At 43.2% G+C, this 21,390-nt stretch overlaps 1 protein-coding gene across 1 annotated transcript; it reads left to right on the top strand.

Annotated features, from left to right (window-relative positions):
• Nucleotides 1–15,422: 15,422 nt before the first annotated feature.
• Nucleotides 15,423–18,875, top strand: LOC124260876. The gene is made up of 3 exons (XM_046695199.1): nucleotides 15,423–15,970; nucleotides 16,664–16,858; nucleotides 18,485–18,875. The coding sequence occupies exons 1-3, from the start codon at nucleotides 15,466–15,468 to the stop codon at nucleotides 18,724–18,726; spliced, it is 942 nt and encodes a 313-aa protein (XP_046551155.1). The 5' UTR covers nucleotides 15,423–15,465; the 3' UTR covers nucleotides 18,727–18,875.
• Nucleotides 18,876–21,390: the final 2,515 nt, after the last annotated feature.

Here is a 21,390-nt window from a genome sequence, read left to right as displayed (position 1 = left end):
GGTAAGCTCTTCATACAATATCTGATTTACACGTGATATCAGAATCATACCCCAAAGCTAACCTCTCATTTGTTGATTGCAATAATGTTATAGATATACAACTTCTTCTTACACTGGATAAAATAAGCTGTAGCATTACGATTAGGGGTTCGGCGAGGTGGATAAACGAGGGACGCATAAAACCCCGTGCACCCCGCATCGTAATGCTGCAACGAATTTATCCTACCGAATGTTTAAATCACGTTACTACCGTGGGCGCATGCTTTTCGTGTGGAGCGGTGTATACATTATTTATTCACCGTCGAAAGATTTATTCACCTGGAGGCATTGTACACGGTAATTTGTCCAGGGTCACGTGGACCAATCAGAGATCGACATTCTTACATGAGGTAGGATAAAGTTGAATAGCCAGTGAATATTCAGTGAATAAACAAGTTGAATATTCATAAGATTATTCCGCTTTATTACTGCTATCAATAATGCAACTGAAACAGTTCTCAATTTTTAATACTTTACTTTTGTTTACTTTGAGGGTTACCACTTGACACTACCAGAGATGCTGCACATCATTTGGAGAAACTCCCTGCTATATGTGACCTCTGCAAGAAGCTTCCTCTATAAACGGAATGATTTACTCACTTCATGACTGACATCGGAAAATAAAACTGTTTGAAAAGTTACATTTGTTCAATGTTATTTTATTAAAAAAATGAAAATGGGTTCTGCAAACATAGCAAATCGCGTCATCAAATAGTACCGAGTGTAGACTCAAGTCTCAGTTGTCTGCAATCGTCATCTTCACCATACAAGTAATTGTTTACTAACAGTCCTTGCACTCTATCCTCTGAGAACTGAGTTCCTTAGAGTACACAGACTACAAATCTGCTGGCTCTTCCTGTCCTTCTTCGAACTGCAGATACAACAGCGGCGTCTCCTCTTGGGGCTGGACGGACCAGCAGAAGAACTAGGACCTGCTTTCAAGTAGCTAGCGGCATCCATCTGATGCTGTTTGGGAATCGATGTCTGTCATCGTCTCTCCGTTTGTGGGGGCATTAGTGTTTCTGAGACTGTCTGGAGAAACAATAGTCTCCGGATTTTTGCAGACATCTTCCATGCTGGAAACTTCACTGTCCATGCAATGTAAGCTGCTAGGCCGGCAACGTCTATCATGTTCATGAAGAACACATCAGGCCACCGCCTTGTCCTCCGCTTGCATGTGTATCCGTGCAACATCTCATCCATGGTGTCGACCCGCCTTTCGTTTTGTTGTAGTATTTGACGATTTCTGGTTTTTCTTCTGTGAGTCCTCAATGTCATCAGTCTGGTGAATGGTACTCAATAGTGGCACACTCTTTGACTTGCTGCATCTGTACGACACAATGGTGAGCTTGCCAAGAAATCCGGAAAGGGATTCATAGAGCGGACTGGATTTCTTGGCGGTAAACTCAGAAGGGAGGAAGCGCTTGTTTTGTCTGACTGTTCCAACAAGAGTCAGACCGTTTGGGAGCTGCTCCACCCCAAGATCACGATCTGGGAGAAAATTGTCTGCTGTTATGTTCCTGTTCGATCCAAAGAATGGTCTGCACAGATCTAGAGTGACCTGACGGCCTAGACCAACCTGGACAGTACGGACCTCAAGGGATAATAATTCGTTGACTCGACAATCCAGAACAGCATGGTGCCATATCTATCCGGCTTCAGTGGCATATATTGGATGAAGGAACATCTTCCACTGAAAGGAACCAGCTGTTCACCAACTGTGATATTTTCACCTCGGCTGTAGTACTTTGACAGAGTTAGTTCAAATATATCCCACACTTCTCAGACAGGTGCAAGCTTGTCCTTTTCACTCCGAACACTCCTCGTTTCTTTGTCATCGAAACGTAGGGCAACCATAAGCTGTTCAAACCTATTGCAGGACATCGTCGCTTTGATGATAGGGGTACCATACTGCTTGCTCCAAATCATCCTACTGCTCATCATGTTTTGTTTCAGGAATCCACTTGTACGATCACCCTTACTTACACATCCTCCTGACATAAAGATGTACCGGATGGTTCTCTCCACACAAACTCCACTCAAATACTAATCCGAATTTTCGAAAATAAGCACCAACTACCGCCTTTGTCGCGGCAACCATCAAAATTACATACTAACACATACATATTGCCACATACAAATATATATGTGTGTGCGCACGCACGCACGCGCACACACACACACACACACGTATGTATGTGTTTGCATGCAAGCAAACATCCTTTGAAGAATTTATCGAAAATATGTTTCTCATTGTTCTGATTTGATTAATATTGATCGTGTCTCCATCTCCTTATACATCAGTAACATGCAATAAGTGCATTTTCAAACTGAAGTTCCTTCTATCTTTTCAACCTGTTGGGTCACAGATATAACATATGATACATTTGACCGCTTTGAAAGTCCTATGTTGGGTGTATATACAAGTCACATGTTGAGTACACGTGTAGAGTGTTATCGTCTTGTCACGAATAAACCGTGATACATTTGACCGCATTCATGTCCTATGTTGGGTGTATATACAAGTCCTATGTTGGGTGTATATACAGGTACACGTGTATACTTTTTCCTGTTTCTCACGAATGTACATATGGTACATATGTACCTTGACGCAGACTATCTAGCTGTCTGTTGCGTGCCAAAACTAGAACACAACAAGAAAATCTGTCATTAAAATGGCCCAATGCACAGTTTATCTCGTGCTATCGATATCCCGTGAATTTGAATAGTTTAATGTATCGTGAAATCTTGACTATGAATTCCCCTGTTGTTAAAATCGCCACAGCAAGATGTCCTTTTGACTACCGTGGCTGATCAAGATTACATTAGTGACGTTCTACTCCTATGAAAACAATCTGTGTTCTTCTCGCATGATAGAATTTTATCATATCATCTCCTTAAAGATTACGACCCATCTATTCAACTCGACAGCAGGACAGCGTCGCTTGGCCGACCACTTTGTGAATTATCAGATAAACCTGCAATAATATCTGTCAAACGTTTACCTGAATTTAATACAGGTGTTCCTAATGGTGGTTCACAATCTCTAAGACTTACTGCTCACGTGTAACACGAGGGGGGTCCCAAAGGTTTCCGACCCAATCACGAAAAGTACGATATGTATGAAAATCGTTCCACCTAATTTTCAACATAGTCACCCTTAACCTCTGTACACTTAATCCAACATAGTCACCCTTAACCTCTGTACACTTAATCCAACATAGTCACCCTTAACCTCTGTACACTTAATCCAACTTTTCTCCAACATTTGTAACCCAACCGAAAACCACAGTTTGTCACGTGACCCTAAAAGTCCTCCACGGCAGTAAGAACGTTCTCATTTGTCTCAAAAGTGCAGGCCTCGGAGCTCAGATGTGAGCCGAGAAAAGAGGTAGAAGTCAGAGGGGGCAAGACCTGGAGAATGGGCTGGATGTGGGAGGATCTTAAAGCCACAGGCCTGTGCAGCGCTGATTGCTACATGAGAATTGAACTGGAGTATTGTCTTGAAGCAGCCAGACCCCTCTGCGAAGCTTACCTCTGCGTTTTTCTTTGATGTTACAACGCAACCTAGGCAGTTCTTCTGCATAATATGCAGCATTCATGATCGCACCATTCTGTTGATAGTCTATGATAATTATGCCCTCTGAGTCCCAGAAAACGGAGGCCTTGACCTTGCCACTGGAGGGAAATTTTTCGGCGTCGGTGAGGTCACGTGTTTCCACTGCCTACTTTGACTTTTTGTCCAGGATCAAAATGAAGAACCCAGGTTTCATTTTGACCCGTTTTCACGAGTGTTTCAATGATCATTTAATAAACCTCAGGACAAAAGGAGGGTGTGTGTGCACCCCTGCAAGCCCCATCCCCACCACCTCCCACCCCCTACCCCCCTTGCTTCCATAGAACGAAAAGGTTCTTGGTCGATAAAAGAACACCATAAAATATTCTTTGTGTTAAGCCTCAGCTATAGAACTGAGAGGATTTAAGGAGAATACTAACGCTTTTTTCATTGGGGTAAAGACATTCTAAAAGTCACCTTCCTTGACAAAAAGTTTGTAAAATCGCAATAAACACATAAAAAACGTACTTGTATTTTATTTATACCTTATTGAGTAGAGGTAGGTATCACGTGAAATGAAGCCATATGTGCCTCTTGCCGATGGCTTCCTCTTTGATTTTACCTCACAACTTGGCACTGACCATGGATTCTGAAGCAGTAAAAGATGTACCTGATGTCATTTCTTACATTGATGTTAGGCGTACCAGTACGAGCCGATTTCATATCTTGCAAGATAAACCTCCAGTGAAGATGAAGAAGAAGAATCAAGCAAAACAGAGGCACTTGATGTCAAAATATTATTTTTCAAACAGACCATATAATTTATCAGGAATACTGTTTGTCAGCAAAATTTGATACAGTTCCAACCAGCACACCCACCCCTATTCTAAATTAGCAGTCCCTTAGAAAATATTTTTTTGAAATGTGATTGCAGATCCGTTTGTGTCAAATGGGTGACTGCGGGGAGTCTGGGATTTATAAAAAGAATATGCTTCGGACGGGGAAAATAGTAATTGTCTGCTACAAACATTACACTCTTGCAAGGAATTATTTTGACCCCAGTTCTCATTAATAAATTATCACGATTCCATACAAGATCCCAGCCTGTTTGAGCAGAGATAATATAAGCGACGCAGATAATTTATGGCCTAAAACTGGTGAATTAATAACATTAGTCAGGACAATGTATATTTCCCTAATTTTAGCTTTTGGAAATAGTTATGGTGTTAACCTTAGAGTAAGGTCATAACCTTAGAATGACATCATGTCAGCCATTGAGAATACAGAACAACTTTTAAGGCACACAACACTGACAAATAGCGAGGTTGATGCCGACGCGCGTAATTCGACAAAATGGAAATCAATGAATGAAACAAGCTCTTCATCATTTGCCGTTGTATTTATGGATAACGATTTGTTTCCTTGGTAGACTGCAGTATTTAGGGCTCCACACCAGAACGATCACTAAAAAATTTCAAGCTCATGTGAAATCTCTTACTTATTTCGATAATACAATGTTTCATCACAATCGGATTTAATCAATGTTAAAATGTACCACTGACAGTAAGACTGAAGGGGTCGTTGTAGGCATGGGTACTACAGATATGTACCCCAGGTACGTCTCTGATTACAAAACCCGTAAAGATCCGGGTTAGAATTTATCTTCAGTAACCCAAGCTTCTTGTAAGAGGCATGTTGTTGACACATGTCATCGAATCGTAATTGTGTAGATCGATGCTCATGCTGTTGATCACTGGATTGTCTGGTCCAGACTCTATTATTTATAAACCGCCACCATATAGCTGGAATATTGCTGAGTGTGACGTAAAACTAAACTCACTCACTCACTGTATACAAAATCAGAATACAGAAACGTACCCTAGGACGAGTCCATTCCGCGACGTTTTCTTGACGGGAACTGTTTTTCTTGAAGGGAATACTATTGTTTGTAATGCATTCGATTGCACTATATAAGAAAAGAGCTTACACACTGACAAAAATGTCGCGATGCACAGTATCAGTCGAACTGGAACTAGAACCGGCTTCGGTTTGAGGATGAGGAATATGAACTCGTCTGTCGTTTAGGGTACCGGGTACGTTTCTGTATTCTGATTTTGCTATGCTACATTTCTGTATATAGAAACATACATGGGGTACATATCTGTAGTACCCGTGCCGACAACGACCCCTTCAGTGACAGTAAGTCGTAACATGAAATAATTTAGTATAAATGAATCTCGTCGTCGTCATCATCATCACCATCGTCATCATCATCATCGTCATCATCATCATCTTTATTTCCTCCATTAGGAGATTATTGTGAAGATACAATCTTTCTTCAGACTAGCTTTTACACTTTCATACCCCATGTGTGCAAGGCGAAATGGGTCTCGTTCATATGCATCCGACTCGAAATGATCGGAACACAGGACTGCATTCTTGTTTGGCTTCCAGTTGTTCTCCGCACGTTGACACCTCTAACCAAACCTTTCTCCTGTCTAAATCTGTCTTCTCACTTGGAAGGCGGAAGAAATGGTGTCGTTTTCCTTTGTCCGATAACGCTGTGTATCCCCAGGCAACACAATACACCATCTTACCATTTACAACAAGAAGACAAAGTCATCAATATCCCCCGCAATGACAAAATACTCTTCATGAATATGTCTACTAGTTGTGATTATGTCAAATGTTTTGGTGTGTATATTGCAAAGTGTAAGGAGAATATTGAAAGGTTTTTAAGTTCTGCTCCAGAAAGGTCAGGTGAGGTGAAATTGGGTTTAACGTCGTGCTTGAGAATATTTCGCTCATATGACGACGTGCATGCGTGTGTATGTGTATTTGCGGCTGCTTGTACTAGCCCAGACTGAAGCTGGTTTTATAGTGCTAGCCCACTGAGATACCATGCCGCAGTGAAGCATGAATACCCCACTCAGACACATTATACTGACTCCGAGCCGACCAGTCCTTGTTGTACCCATTAATGCCGAGCGCCAGGCAGGGACCAACAAGTACCATATTTTAACGTCTTTTGGTATGACGCGGCCGGGGATCGAACCCGTGACCTTCCGCTCTCCGGGCGGACGCTCTAACCACTACACCACGGAGGCGGTTCCTTTGGTATGACGCCGTCGGGGATCGAACCCGCGACCTTCCGCTCTCCGGGCGGACGCTCTAACCACTACAGGAGCACTACAACCAAATTCAGTCGAAGCTGAACTTGTTGGCATTGAAACACACAAACAATACTTTATTTTGAATTCCAAAACTACCAAATGGCACCAGTACACCACCAGACCTATCCATGTGCCAATTTTGGTGAAGAAATAGCGAACGGTTTTAAAGTTCTGCTCCGGAAAAGAGCACAACCACCAAATTCAGTCGAAGTCAAACTTGTTGCCATGGAAATGCAAAAAATATTTTATTCAGAAATCAAAAACTAGCAAAGGCACCAATACACCTCCAGATCTATCTATGTGCCAAGCTTGGTGAAGAAATAGTGAACGGTTTTGAAGTTCTGCTATGGAAAAGACGAATGAGCGCATTTTAATACCCCCGCAAAATGACAGAAAAATACGATTTGTATTACTGTAGCACTTGGTCTAAGGCAATATGGCCGACTCTAGTCACATATGACGCCAGAGCGAAAAGGTCACGTGAGTTCCAGCGACATGTGCATATGACCGAAAGTCAGATAACAGAAACTCTTTTCGCGATTGAGTCAAAACAATTATTGAATGATAGGTTTAGATGTACTTTCATCAACAGTAAAATGAAACCGATAGTTTTACAAATGTGTACTGTGTTATATGACATTGTAGTTTATTGTTACACGGTGTTTTGATTGTACTCGTTATTTCTGTCACCGACTTACCAATAACTTAAAGCATTTGTTGATGATCTGCTGTCGGGTAAACACGGTGCATTCGGATGATTTCTGGCACCGAGTCCAGCTAGTGATTATTTTTTATTACACAAAGAACTTAGTTAAGCACCCCCTGACATATCTCACGATTGAATGAGCCCCGATCTTAACCCTTTGGAACATATCTGGGACATGATTGGTCGTCGTGTGCAACAAAGGGATCCTCCTGTACAGAACCTGGCCCAATTGGAAGCTGCTTTACACGAGGAATGGCGTAGACTGCCCCTTCTGAGGATCAGGCTGGCTATTCTCGAAACGTTCGTATCCCTACGAACGAACTTCTTAAGCCCATTCTTAACACATTGGCTACGATCAAAGTTAAGAATTCTTAGAGCTACGAACGTTTAGAGAATAAGGGCCCTGGAGGCTGACATGAGGAATAAGGAGGAGAGTGCTTGCTGTCATACAGTCACATGGAGGTTACACTCGGTATTGATCTTGAATCGTGAAAGACACTCAAAATGACATTTTGAATGTTCACATTCACCAATAAATTCAACATTCCAGGGCCATACTTGTATAAACATGGTTTTGTATAAAATCAATGTTGTTGTTTTATAAAATGAGCATTTATCATTATAAAATCAACATGCATTCCAGTCATTTTGTTGTTATTTATGAGTCAAAGGATCATACGGGTCAGAAAAACTCATGTTTTTCCATCGTGGTCACTACGAGAGGTTTTATGTACGTGTTGAAAACCTATCATTGCAAATATACAGGGGATGCTTAATTAAGTTTCTTGTGTATATCTTAACACGGAAAAACTAGACAAAGTTTTACCAATATTTTATAACGATATGCGTTATTGAAAACTGGAAATATTACAGACTAACCGACTACGTTCCTCAATCTTAAACCTGCCAAGGGTCACATTGATAACCAGCATCGGACTTAATCCGGGACCAGTATCTCTAAAGCTAACAGAACCAAGGTGCATTACGTTTATCTCTCTTTACGGCTGTTTGTATTCCACGTTGGTCAAATCACGTGCGTGCCACATATACCTTCGTGGCATACTCTCGACTGGCCATCGATTCTTTGGTCCAACTAAATGACATAATCTCACGTTCACTATAACAACGTTATCGTAAGTTTTATCTGTAAACACGATTATTTGCGATAGCTAGAATACATATATATTACGGATGACAGTCACAAATCAGGGGGTGTCTGTCTTGTAAATTCACTCAGGTAAGAAACTTTACTTTCTTCTACTTTGACATACTATTTCTATTCTATGTTAACTATAACCTATTGTAAATACCTTAACTATATGTTACCACCCTTGTGAGTACCTTCAGGTTTATGTGGAACGAGGCATCCCTTAGTATGCGTCTCATATCTTCTGTATTAAGTTAAGGATTGTTTATTTAATACTGACTGACAGTACACGGTTTTGTGACTATTATAGAATGTATAGAGTGTGTCGGAGATTTTAACTATTGTATTACGTTGTGAATACTATGCTGTTTGGGACCGTTACAGAATGTAGATTGTATGAACGCCCACTGGGTTGGTGTGTAGAGTATTGAACAATCACATAACGTGGTTTACTTTTGAATGTGTATCATGATTAATGTAGTATGTGTAACGAATCCAAGTGTGATGTTTATGTACTTTGATAGATGATTACATTGTTAACATGTTCTAATAATTAATTATAAACCATACCATTATTGATTGATTATGTGAAATCATCCTGTGACTGCTGTGTAATAAACTCCTTGTTCATTTACTCAGGTGTTGTGTTGTGTTGTGTGTGGGTTGGTATAGTCATACTTCTGCCAAGCGAGCTAATTCCCCAACACTCGCGTTTTAACATATATGTGCAGCCTACTTGGAGATCGAGTAACTTTGACAAGATGCCACGAGTGTCTTTAATGTTGTGTACTGTAATAGTCACATGGGTACTGAAACTAAAATGAACCCAGATCCCGAAGATATCCGAGTTGGCATTATTGCAATCTGTTGACCAAGCAGTTGCCTATTTATCGTACATCCAATAATCCCTATGAGTGAGTGTGTGATGACTGGACGACCGTCTCTCTATGTTTACCTCTGATGACTGGACGACCGTCTCTCTATGTTTACCTTCTAGTGAATCTGTTGTGGCAGCAAATACAATGTCACAGTTGAAACTGCTAAAAACTATTCACTCAGCGTCAGCGGACGACCAAATTCACAGAATTTTCCAGCTGAGTATGAAATTTCACCAAACGGCATGGTGCTGCAGAACTTTTGAAAGTGGCATGTTTTATGAAAGCATGAATTTCATTTTAAATCATAAAATTTATTGATAGTTTTAGGGGTCAATCATTAAATCTGTGTTCAACTGCAAGAAAGACATTTTAATTAAGTAACTACATACACATAAATAAACAAACACACTGTAGAAGTGTGTGTGAAAAATTGATAATAATATCAATTGATATATAATATCATTGTTGAGGACTTGGGAAATTGTCGGCACCTTGCAACCCTCCTCTAGATCCACGTAAACGTGAGTGGCGGCTGATATACAAGGGTAACAATCGGCACCTTGCAACCCTCCTCTAGATCCACGTAAACGTGAGTGGCATCTTATATACAAGGGTAACAATCGGCACCTTGCAACCCTCCTCTAGATCCACGTAAACGTGAGTGGCGGCTGATATACAAGGGTAACAATCGGCACCTTGCAACCCTCCTCTAGATCTACGTAAACGTGAGTGGCATCTTATATACAAGGGTAACAATCGGCACCTTGCAACCCTCCTCTAGATCTACGTAAACGTGAGTGGCATCTTATATACAAGGGTAACAATCGGCACCTTGCAACCCTCCTCTAGATCTACGTAAACGTGAGTGGTGTCTTATATACAAGGGTAACAATCGGCACCTTGCAACCCTCCTCTAGATCCACGTAAACGTGAGTGGCATCTTATATACAAGGGTAACAATCGGCACCTTGCAACCCTCCTCTAGATCCACGTAAACGTGAGTGGCATCTTATATACAAGGGTAACAATCGGCACCTTGCAACCCTCCTCTAGATCCACGTAAACGTGAGTGGCATCTTATATACAAGGGTAACAATCGGCACCTTGCAACCCTCCTCTAGATCTACGTAAACGTGAGTGGCATCTTATATACAAGGGTAACAATCGGCACCTTGCAACCCTCCTCTAGATCTACGTAAACGTGAGTGGCATCTTATATACAAGGGTAACAATCGGCACCTTGCAACCCTCCTCTAGATCTACGTAAACGTGAGTGGTGTCTTATATACAAGGGTAACAATCGGCACCTTGCAACCCTCCTTCTAGATCCACGTAAACGTGAGTGGTGTCTTATATACAAGGGTAACAATCGGCACCTTGCAACCCTCTTCTAGATCCACGTAAACGTGAGTGGTGTCTTATATACAAGGGTAACAATCGGCACCTTGCAACCCTCCTCTAGATCCACGTAAACGTGAGTGGTGTCTTATATACAAGGGTAACAATCGGCACCTTGCAACCCTCTTCTAGATCCACGTAAACGTGAGTGGTGTCTTATATACAAGGGTAACAATCGGCACCTTGCAGCCCTTTTCTAGATTCACGTAAACGTGAGTGGCGGCTGATATACAAGGGTAACAATCGGCACCTTGCAGCCCTTTTCTAGATTCACGTAAACGTGAGTGGCGGCTGATATACAAGGGTAACAATCGGCACCTTGCAGCCCTTTTCTTGATTCACGTAAACGTGAGTGGCGGCTGATATACAAGGGTAACAATCGGCACCTTGCAGCCCTTTTCTTGATTCACGTAAACGTGAGTGGCGGCTGATATACAAGGGTAACAATCGGCACCTTGCAGCCCTCTTCTAGATTCACGTAAACGTGAGTGGCGGCTGATATACAAGGGTAACAATCGGCACCTTGCAGCCCTTTCTTGATTCACGTAAACGTGAGTGGCGGCTGATATACAAGGGTAACAATCGGCACCTTGCAGCCCTTTCTAGATTCACGTAAACGTGAGTGGCGGCTGATATACAAGGGTAACAATCGGCACCTTGCAGCCCTTTCTTGATTCACGTAAACGTGAGTGGCATCTGATATACAAGGGTAACAATCGGCACCTTGCAGCCCTTTCTTGATTCTGACGTAAACGTAACAATCGGTGGCGGCTCACGTAAATATACAAGGGTAACAATCGGCACCTTGCAGCCCTTTTTCTTGATTCACGTAAACGTGAGTGGCGGCTTATATACAAGGGTAACAATCGGCTTGCAGCCCTTTTCTTGATTCACGTAAACGTGAGTGGCGGCTGATATACAAGGGTAACAATCGGCACCTTGCAGCCCTTTTCTTGATTCACGTAAACGTGAGTGGCGGCTGATATACAAGGGTAACAATCGGCACCTTGCAGCCCTTTTCTTGATTCACGTAAACGTGAGTGGCGGCTGATATACAAGGGTAACAATCGGCACCTTGCAAACCCTTTTCTTGATTCACGTAAACGTGAGTGGCGGCTGATATACAAGGGTAACAATCGGCACCTTGCAGCCCTTTTCTTGATTCACGTAAACGTGAGTGGCGGCTGATATACAAGGGTAACAATCGGCACCTTGCAGCCTTTTTTCTGATTCACGTAAACGTGAGTGGCGGCTGATATACAAGGGTAACAATCGGCACCTTGCAGCCCTTTTCTTGATTCACGTAAACGTGAGTGGCGGCTGATATACAAGGGTAACAATCGGCACCTTGCAGCCCTTTTCTTGATTCACGTAAACGTGAGTGGCGGCTGATATACAAGGGTAACAATCGGCACCTTGCAGCCCTTTTCTTGATTCACGTAAACGTGAGTGGCGGCTGATATACAAGGGTAACAATCGGCACCTTGCAGCCCTTTTCTTGATTCACGTAAACGTGAGTGGCGGCTGATATACAAGGGTAACAATCGGCACCTTGCAGCCCTTTTCTTGATTCACGTAAACGTGAGTGGCGGCTGATATACAAGGGTAACAATCGGCACCTTGCAAACCCTTTTCTTGATTCACGTAAACGTGAGTGGCGGCTGATATACAAGGGTAACAATCGGCACCTTTGCAGCCCTTTTTCTTGATTCACGTAAACGTGAGTGGCGGCTGATATACAAGGGTAACAATCGGCACCTTGCAGCCCTTTTCTTGATTCACGTAAACGTGAGTGGCGGCTGATATACAAAGGGTAACAATCGGCACCTTGCAGCCCTTTTCTTGATTCACGTAAACGTGAGTGGCGGCTGATATACAAGGGTAACAATCGGCACCTTGCAGCCCTTTTCTTGATTCACGTAAACGTGAGTGGCGGCTGATATACAAGGGTAACAATCGGCACCTTGCAGCCCTTTTCTTGATTCACGTAAACGTGAGTGGCGGCTGATATACAAGGGTAACAATCGGCACCTTGCAGCCCTTTTCTTGATTCACGTAAACGTGAGTGGCGGCTGATATACAAGGGTAACAATCGGCACCTTGCAGCCCTTTTCTTGATTCACGTAAACGTGAGTGGCGGCTGATATACAAGGGTAACAATCGGCACCTTGCAGCCCTTTTCTTGATTCACGTAAACGTGAGTGGCGGCTGATATACAAGGGTAACAATCGGCACCTTGCAGCCCTCCTTTTTCTTGATTCACGTAAACGTGAGTGGCGGCTGATATACAAGGGTAACAATCGGCACCTTGCAGCCCTTTTCTAGATTCACGTAAACGTGAGTGGCGTCTTGATATACAAGGGTAACAATCGGCACCTTGCAGCCCTTTTCTTGATTCACGTAAACGTGAGTGGCGGCTTATATACAAGGGTAACAATCGGCACCTTGCAGCCCTTTTCTAGATCTACGTAAACGTGAGTGGCGTCTTATATACAAGGGTAACAATCGGCACCTTGCAGCCCTTTTCTTGATTCACGTAAACGTGAGTGGCGGCTGATATACAAGGGTAACAATCGGCACCTTGCAGCCCTTTTCTTGATTCACGTAAACGTGAGTGGCGGCTGATATACAAGGGTAACAATCGGCACCTTGCAGCCCTTTTCTTGATTCACGTAAACGTGAGTGGCGGCTGATATACAAGGGTAACAATCGGCACCTTGCAGCCCTTTTCTTGATTCACGTAAACGTGAGTGGCGGCTGATATACAAGGGTAACAATCGGCACCTTGCAGCCCTTTTCTTGATTCACGTAAACGTGAGTGGCGGCTGATATACAAGGGTAACAATCGGCACCTTGCAGCCCTTTTCTTGATTCACGTAAACGTGAGTGGCGGCTGATATACAAGGGTAACAATCGGCACCTTGCAGCCCTTTTCTTGATTCACGTAAACGTGAGTGGCGGCTGATATACAAGGGTAACAATCGGCACCTTGCAGCCTTTTTTCTTGATTCACGTAAACGTGAGTGGCGGCTGATATACAATATACAAGGGCACCCTTTTTCTTGAACGTAAATCGGTAACATCGGCACCTTGCAGCCCTTTTCTCTTGATTCACGTAAACGTGAGTGGCGGCTGATATACAAGGGTAACAATCGGCACCTTGCAGCCCTTTTCTTGATTCACGTAAACGTGAGTGGCGGCTGATATACAAGGGTAACAATCGGCACCTTGCAGCCTTTTTCTTGATTCACGTAAACGTGAGTGGCGGCTGATATACAAGGGTAACAATCGGCACCTTGCAGCCCTTTTTTCTTGATTCACGTAAACGTGAGTGGCGGCTGATATACAAGGGTAACAATCGGCACCTTGCAGCCCTTTTTTCATTCACGTAAACGTGAGTGGCGGCTGATATACAAGGGTAACAATCGGCACCTTGCAGCCCTTTTCTTGATTCACGTAAACGTGAGTGGCGGCTGATATACAAGGGTAACAATCGGCACCTTGCAGCCCTTTTCTTGATTCACGTAAACGTGAGTGGCGGCTGATATACAAGGGTAACAATCGGCACCTTGCAGCCCTTTTCTTGATTCACGTAAACGTGAGTGGCGGCTGATATACAAGGGTAACAATCGGCACCTTGCAGCCCTTTTTCTTGATTCACGTAAACGTGAGTGGCGGCTGATATACAAGGGTAACAATCGGCACCTTGCAGCCCTTTTTCTTGATTCACGTAAACGTGAGTGGCGGCTGATATACAAGGGTAACAATCGGCACCTTGCAGCCCTTTTTCTTGATTCACGTAAACGTGAGTGGCGGCTGATATACAAGGGTAACAATCGGCACCTTGCAGCCCTTTTCTTGATTCACGTAAACGTGAGTGGCGGCTGATATACAAGGGTAACAATCGGCACCTTGCAGCCTTTTCTTGATTCACGTAAACGTGAGTGGCGGCTGATGTACAAGGGTAACAATCGGCACCTTGCAGCCTTTTTCTTGATTCACGTAAACGTGAGTGGCGGCTGATATACAAGGGTAACAATCGGCACCTTGCAGCCCTTTTCTTGATTCACGTAAACGTGAGTGGCGGCTGATATACAAGGGTAACAATCGGCACCTTGCAGCCCTTTTCTTGATTCATGTAAACAGGAGTGGCGGCTGATATACAAGGGTAACAATCGGCACCTTGCAGCCCTCTTCTACATCCACGTAAACAGGAGTTGCGGCTGATATACAAGGGTTACTATCAGGACCAGTCTGAATCCTGGATGACAAGTTGCCTGCAGATCGATTTATTTAGAAATGGTAATAGCTGAAAGCACATGAGAAAGCAACGCAATATCTGTAGACATTACACCCACCCAAACAGAAATGCCCCATAGTGGTACAGACAATGAATTGGGGTGTGAATACAAAGTTTAATGTGATTGTAAAGGTCTGGCCAATCAGATAACATGTAATGTATCGAGTTCACCATTCATGTTCGCCACGAGCTATAATGCCATTCATTTAGGGTGGTTTCCTCACCGAGGGTGCACGGATCTCTAGTACGTCCTTGTCAGCCATTTCCAATGCGTCCTGTACTTCTTGTGTGGCTGTTTGGCATAGCATTTCTGCCAGAGAGCCAGCAGTTGGAATCTTCAGGTATATCCCTTGGAAGTCTATCACAGAAACCTTTAAGTAGCGTGGCAGGTTCTTTGAATACACTCTCAAGCAAAGGTTCTATTTCTAAGCAATCTAATAATCAACCATCCAACGGCCCTGATCCTTACATCGCCATAGCGGAACAAGATGCCCTAAGCAACACCTTTGGCATAGAACATATTCAGCTTGCATACAGAAACGGCAACACGATGAGCAAGGCACAATGCATGCAAAATTGTAGTATGGATGATTCTTGCGTAGTGGCGATGTACTGCAATGACAGCCCAGTGGAGGAAAACTGTGCCAATCTCCTGAAGTGCACCATCACGAGGAGGGAGAAGGGACGCCTGTGTCACACGTACGTGACAGCTGACAACCCAAGCTACCTCCCACACAGCTACTCCGCCAGTTCGTGCCAGTACCTAAGTATACGTAAGTACTGAAACGTTTCTTCCATATATTGGTCTGTAGCAGAGAGACTTAAAATAATAAAAGTGAATGAACTTGAGTGTTTTGTTTGCTTAAAACATGTTACCGTGTTACCAAATGATTTTGTAATACTACCAGTCAATCAACCATTCAAAATAGAGAAATCCAGAAATGGTTTAGTTTTGACAATGTAATACTAAATAAACCGCAAACCGATATGATCGGTTTCCTAGTGACGAGGCACCGCCTCTGTGGTGTATTGCTTAGAGCGTCCACCCGGAGATCGCAAGGTCGCGTGTTCGATCCCCGACCGCGTAATACCAAAAGACGTTAAAATATGGTACTTGTTGGTCCCTGTCTGGCACTCGGCATTAATGGGTAAAAGAAGGACTGGTCGGTTCGGAGTCAGTTTAATGTGTCTGAGTGGGGTATTCCTGCTTAACAGGGTCATGGTATCTCAGAGGGCTAGCACTAAAAAAACAGCTTAAGTCTGGGCTAGTACAAGCAGCCACACATACACACGCATGCACGTCGCCATATGAGCGAAATATCCTCCAGTACGACGTTAAACCCCATTTCACATGTTAGTGACGAGAATATCTACTGTTGAGAGGTTTGCTGAAGTTCTTTATAATGCCAGTCACGAATATCATCGCTCTTTAGCATTTTTCTTTCTATCCCGTCGTTCCTTTACAGATCCGAACTGTCGCAACCAGCCACAGATCTCCAACACCAACGTTGATCAACATCCAACACTGGAGGAGGGGGTCGTCCGATACCGATATGTATGTGCAGCTGGCTACGAGAATTCTAACAAAGGCTCGGTATTTGGTGTGTGCGACAAGCAAGGAAACTGGATCTTTCCTTCTCTCGCCTGCAGACAATCTCAGTGTACGTCCCACATTTCATATTCAGTGAGAGTTCATTTTAACGCAGCTTCTAACAGTATCTCCCTTTATATCGTGATATATTCGTAAATGTATGGTGAAATCAACGAGGATCGCTATGATACTTGCAAACGTAAAGTAATAATCTGGGAATGGAACCATTGACAATCGGAGTCTGCTCAGTGTAAGGGACACAACTCTGTTATTCTGCCTTTTTCACTCAAGTATATTTATATATTTGATCATGTCATAAGTTTAAAACTAGATCGTATAAGAAACTGATTCAGAAAATCAAAATCAGATATTTCCAACTGCCAAGGAGACCTTGTCTTAGTCCTCTTTCGATCGATTTCTGGCAATGCATGAAGCAGCAAAACGCACATGTAACGTACGGCATGATGAGAGTCGAGAGGTTCCATGTACATATGCAATGGTTGTCAAGGTGTAATTGTAATATGCCCCTTGGGATTTGGGGTTAGCTAACTCAGCACTCAGCAATATTCCTGCTATATGTTCCTCACACCACAGTGACCTAGATGTCGCGGTACCCTGACGGTATGCAGGGCGGCACAATTTAATATCAATGGATTGTTTGGTCAAGTCCCGATTATTTATAGGCCGCAGCCTGGAATGTTGGAGTGTTGCGTTGAACGACAAATTCAAACAAAACTCATCCTATCCTATACCGCTTCTATTGTTCTGTATCATCTACTGTTCTGTATCTACTGTTCTGCATCTACTGTTCTGTATCTACTGTTCTGCATCTACTGTTCTGTATCATCTACTGTTCTGTATCTACTGTTCTGTACCATCTACTGTTCTGTATCTACTGTTCTGTATCTACTGTTTCTGTATCTACTGTTCTGTATCATCTATCTACTGTTGTCTACTGTTCTGTATCTACTGTTCTGTATCATCTACTGTTCTACATCATCTACTGTTCTGCATCTACTGTTCTGTATCTACTGTTGTTCTGTTCTGTATCTACTGTTCTGTATCTACTGTTCTGTATCATACTGTTCTGTATCTACTGTTCTGTTCTGTTCTCATCTACTGTTCTGTTCTGTATCTACTGTTCTGTTCTGTATCATCTACTGTTCTGTATCTACTGTTCTGCATCTACTGTTCTGTATCTACTGTTCTGTATCTACTGTTCTGTATCTACTGTTCTGTCATCTACTGTTCTGTATCTACTGTTCTGTATCATCTACTGTTCTGTATCTACTGTTCTGTATCATCTACTGTTCTGTATCATCTACTGTTCTGCATCTACTGTTCTGTATCATCTACTGTTCTGCATCTACTGTTCTACATCTACTGTTCTGCATCTACTGTTCTGTATCAACTGTTCTGTATCTACTGTTCTGCATCTACTGTTCTGTATCAACTGTTCTGTATCTACTGTTCTGCATCTACTGTTCTGCATCTACTCTGTATCTACTGTTCTGCATCTACTGTTCTGTATCTACTGTTCTGTATCATCTACTGTTCTGTATCTACTGTTCTGTATCTACTGTTCTGTATCTACTGTTCTGCATCTACTGTTCTGTATCTACTGTTCTGTATCTACTGTTCTGCATCTACTATTCTGTATCTACTGTTCTGTATCATCTACTGTTCCGAATTGCAGCGAAAGGAGCCCCCTCCTCATTAATCAGCATCGTCCGGAAAGCCACGGCAGTTGGAGGAAAGCAGGGTGTACAAGGTCCAGTTGAGATTCAGCTAGCGCCACCAGACGTCGGTGGGTTGTTCGGTGATTCGGCAGTTGCAGCCCGGCCTCCTCAGGATGCACCAGCACCTGCCACAGCATCCAACTCGGCGTTAGAACAGGCTGCACAGCATATCAAATCTCAAATCTTAAATGGTGTGTAAATCTGGACTACTGGTTATATCCCCATAGCTTGAATCACCAAAATTTCATTGTGGGGCAGTTATATGTGTAACACAATATTTCATAATGAAGGTGTACCTTCGTCATAACTGTAATTTCAGGGGACCATTCAATAAACAATTGAACGCTGTGTTTGTTTGTTGTTTAACGTATCTCGGCAATATTCTAGCTACACACTTCAAAATGTGAAACACAACTGTCACACAGTTACTGTGCTAAATGTTGAATGTGCATATTCCATTTAACGATACACAGATCGATGATACTTAGGGACCGTTCATAAATTATTGGGGTGTGGGGTGTGTGTGTGTGATGATTTTAAAGGGGAGGGGGTTGGGGGTGGGTGTCACCCATTTTGTTTTGCTGAGGTGGGGGCATCAATTTTGTACACATGTTGGGGGTTGGGTGTCAGCAATTATTTTGTACATAAAAATATATATTAAAAAACTATACTTTAAAATTATGGGAGGGAGGGGTCGGGGTCGTTGATTTTGTGCATATCATGCAGTGTGGGTGACTTACTTTGTACAGAAATTTAAGGGGTGGGGTGAGGGGTGCAATCACATTGTACATCCTTTTCCATAAAAATCATCATTCCCCTAGCCATAAATTATGAACGGTCCCTTGGCACGTTCTCAGATTCTACAGACATAATGGCCAAACCGTACGTGCACAAGTGGGGTGGAGGGGGATCGATCTATACCTAGTGTGACCACTGTGTACTGACTGTTCTATAACTCCTTGGCACAGACTTATTCTGTCCTATAGAATTCTCCGCTATTCTTCCTGCTACGCTTTGTAAGCTATACAAGCGTCTTTGGAGTATGCCGTTGATGTGCAAATCTATCCCGTTCATCCCAAACATGCTCTTTCGGGTTAAGATCCAGAAGGCCATGGCAAACAATGACGTTTGAACAATTAAGAAAGTCAGCCACACGAACTGTGTGTTCTGTTGCGCTGTCATGTTGAAACACCTCCCTCCGTCGAATGATAATCTGAAAAAGGTGACATTGAAGAATTTTGTGGATATTCCCATTTGCTTCCAGATTCCTCAAAAGCACCGCCAACACACACACACACACACACACACACACACACACACACACACACGCTACACACACACACACACACACACACACACACACGCACGCACACACACACACACACACACGCGTGTGTGTAAGATATAGCCTCCATAACAGTACACTTGCCCCACTGAACGCAGTTCGGTGCAAAGCGTTTATTCTAAGTCGGTAGATACGCAAACTTCTTTGTGCTGGAGAAGAAATTCATGACTGAACCAAATTCGTGGCCAGTTTGTCAGTGTTAATGTATGGACGGTGCTGCTCCATCGCATGTTTGTCGTCGATGTTAAGGTCTCAATACTGGGACAAATACTGGCCTTCTGTGTCTAATCTCTACCTCTCGCAGATGAGACACAACACCTGCAGGCGCCAGCTGCAGTATGTCGTTGACGTAGGTGAACAACCCCGACGTATCCATCTTCTGCTGCAGTGGTCACTCTGAGTCTACAACTTCTCGGACGATCTTGATGCGGAAAGGTCATCCGAATTATACCCTATACTTGTAAGATGTTTGCTAAGGAACACCGCTTTATGAGGTAATGCGTCAAATTGTGTTCTTCTGTTCAAATAACCAATGACTATAGTACGTGAAAACATGTTTAATTAACAAACGTCGTGCCACACAACGCCCACAAACAAAATGTGACCAATAATTAGTCTTGGCATTGTGCCCCGTTGTAGGATATGGATATTGCTTCCTCCAGTTCGCCTGATTCCATCCCAGTCATGACTCTAATGTTTGGATACACTGAAATCCTGAAATCTTTCTCATTTTGTATGTCGCATTCAGGCCCGACTATCTGTGGATTTTTGACAGTATTTAGATCCATTAGTGGCGAAATACTGCAGCCGAGTCCTGGTGTGTCCAGTTCAGATGATGTTCAGCCTGCGATGCCGTAGCGGAGAGGATTACACAATTTCTGACAAGAAACGCAAACGTCACTGGTGTTCCTCAGGTCATTTCTACCCTGGCTCCGTACTAATGGGATAAACACCATCTGGTTGGAGGCTGTGATAAATGTCCGGATAGGATATTCGTGTTCAAATGCGGAATAACGCACGCACACGCACACACACACACACACACACACAAACAAACACACACGCCAACCTCTTGTTCAATCGATAATATTGTTACGAAGGGTGGTGGGGTAGCCTAGTGGTTAAAGCGTCCGCTCGTCACGCTGATGACCCTGGTTCGATTACCCATATGGGTACAATGTGTGAAGCCCATTTCTGGTGTCCCATGCCGTGGAATAATCGCTGGAATAATCGAGTAAGCTTCGAATTCCGCCAGATTGTGTCGTCTGTGTGGTTCAAGTTATACGGCCTATGTTACTGATCCCTTCACAAGGGACTGACTGACTGAGGCCATGGGTGAGCGGTAAACACTTTAATCAGATCATGAAGTCATGATTCCAATATCCATGACATATCTATGCGATATCTGTATCAAGATCAGCCCGCCATACTCACGTTGTCAATGTAGAAGTAAGTCAGTACCAGACAATGACACAGTCAGTACCAGACAATGACACAGTCAGTACCGCACAATGACAC

This window comes from Haliotis rubra, unplaced genomic scaffold, assembly GCF_003918875.1.
Source record: "Haliotis rubra isolate DU_JTF1 unplaced genomic scaffold, ASM391887v1 Scf78, whole genome shotgun sequence".
Classification (NCBI taxonomy): Eukaryota; Metazoa; Mollusca; class Gastropoda; order Lepetellida; family Haliotidae; genus Haliotis; species Haliotis rubra.
The sequence above is the reverse complement of the archived record's forward strand: the minus strand, read 5'-3'. Positions and strand labels throughout refer to the sequence as shown.

Coding starts and splice junctions, on each gene's coding strand:
- LOC124260876 (XM_046695199.1), top strand. CDS start 15,466: ATGCGTCCTGTACTTCTTGTGTGGCTGTTTGGCATAGCATTTCTGCCA. Junction 15,971..16,663: donor GTGCCAGTACCTAAGTATAC/GTAAGTACTGAA, acceptor GTTCCTTTACAG/ATCCGAACTGTCGCAACCAG. Junction 16,859..18,484: donor CGCCTGCAGACAATCTCAGT/GTACGTCCCACA, acceptor TCCGAATTGCAG/CGAAAGGAGCCCCCTCCTCA.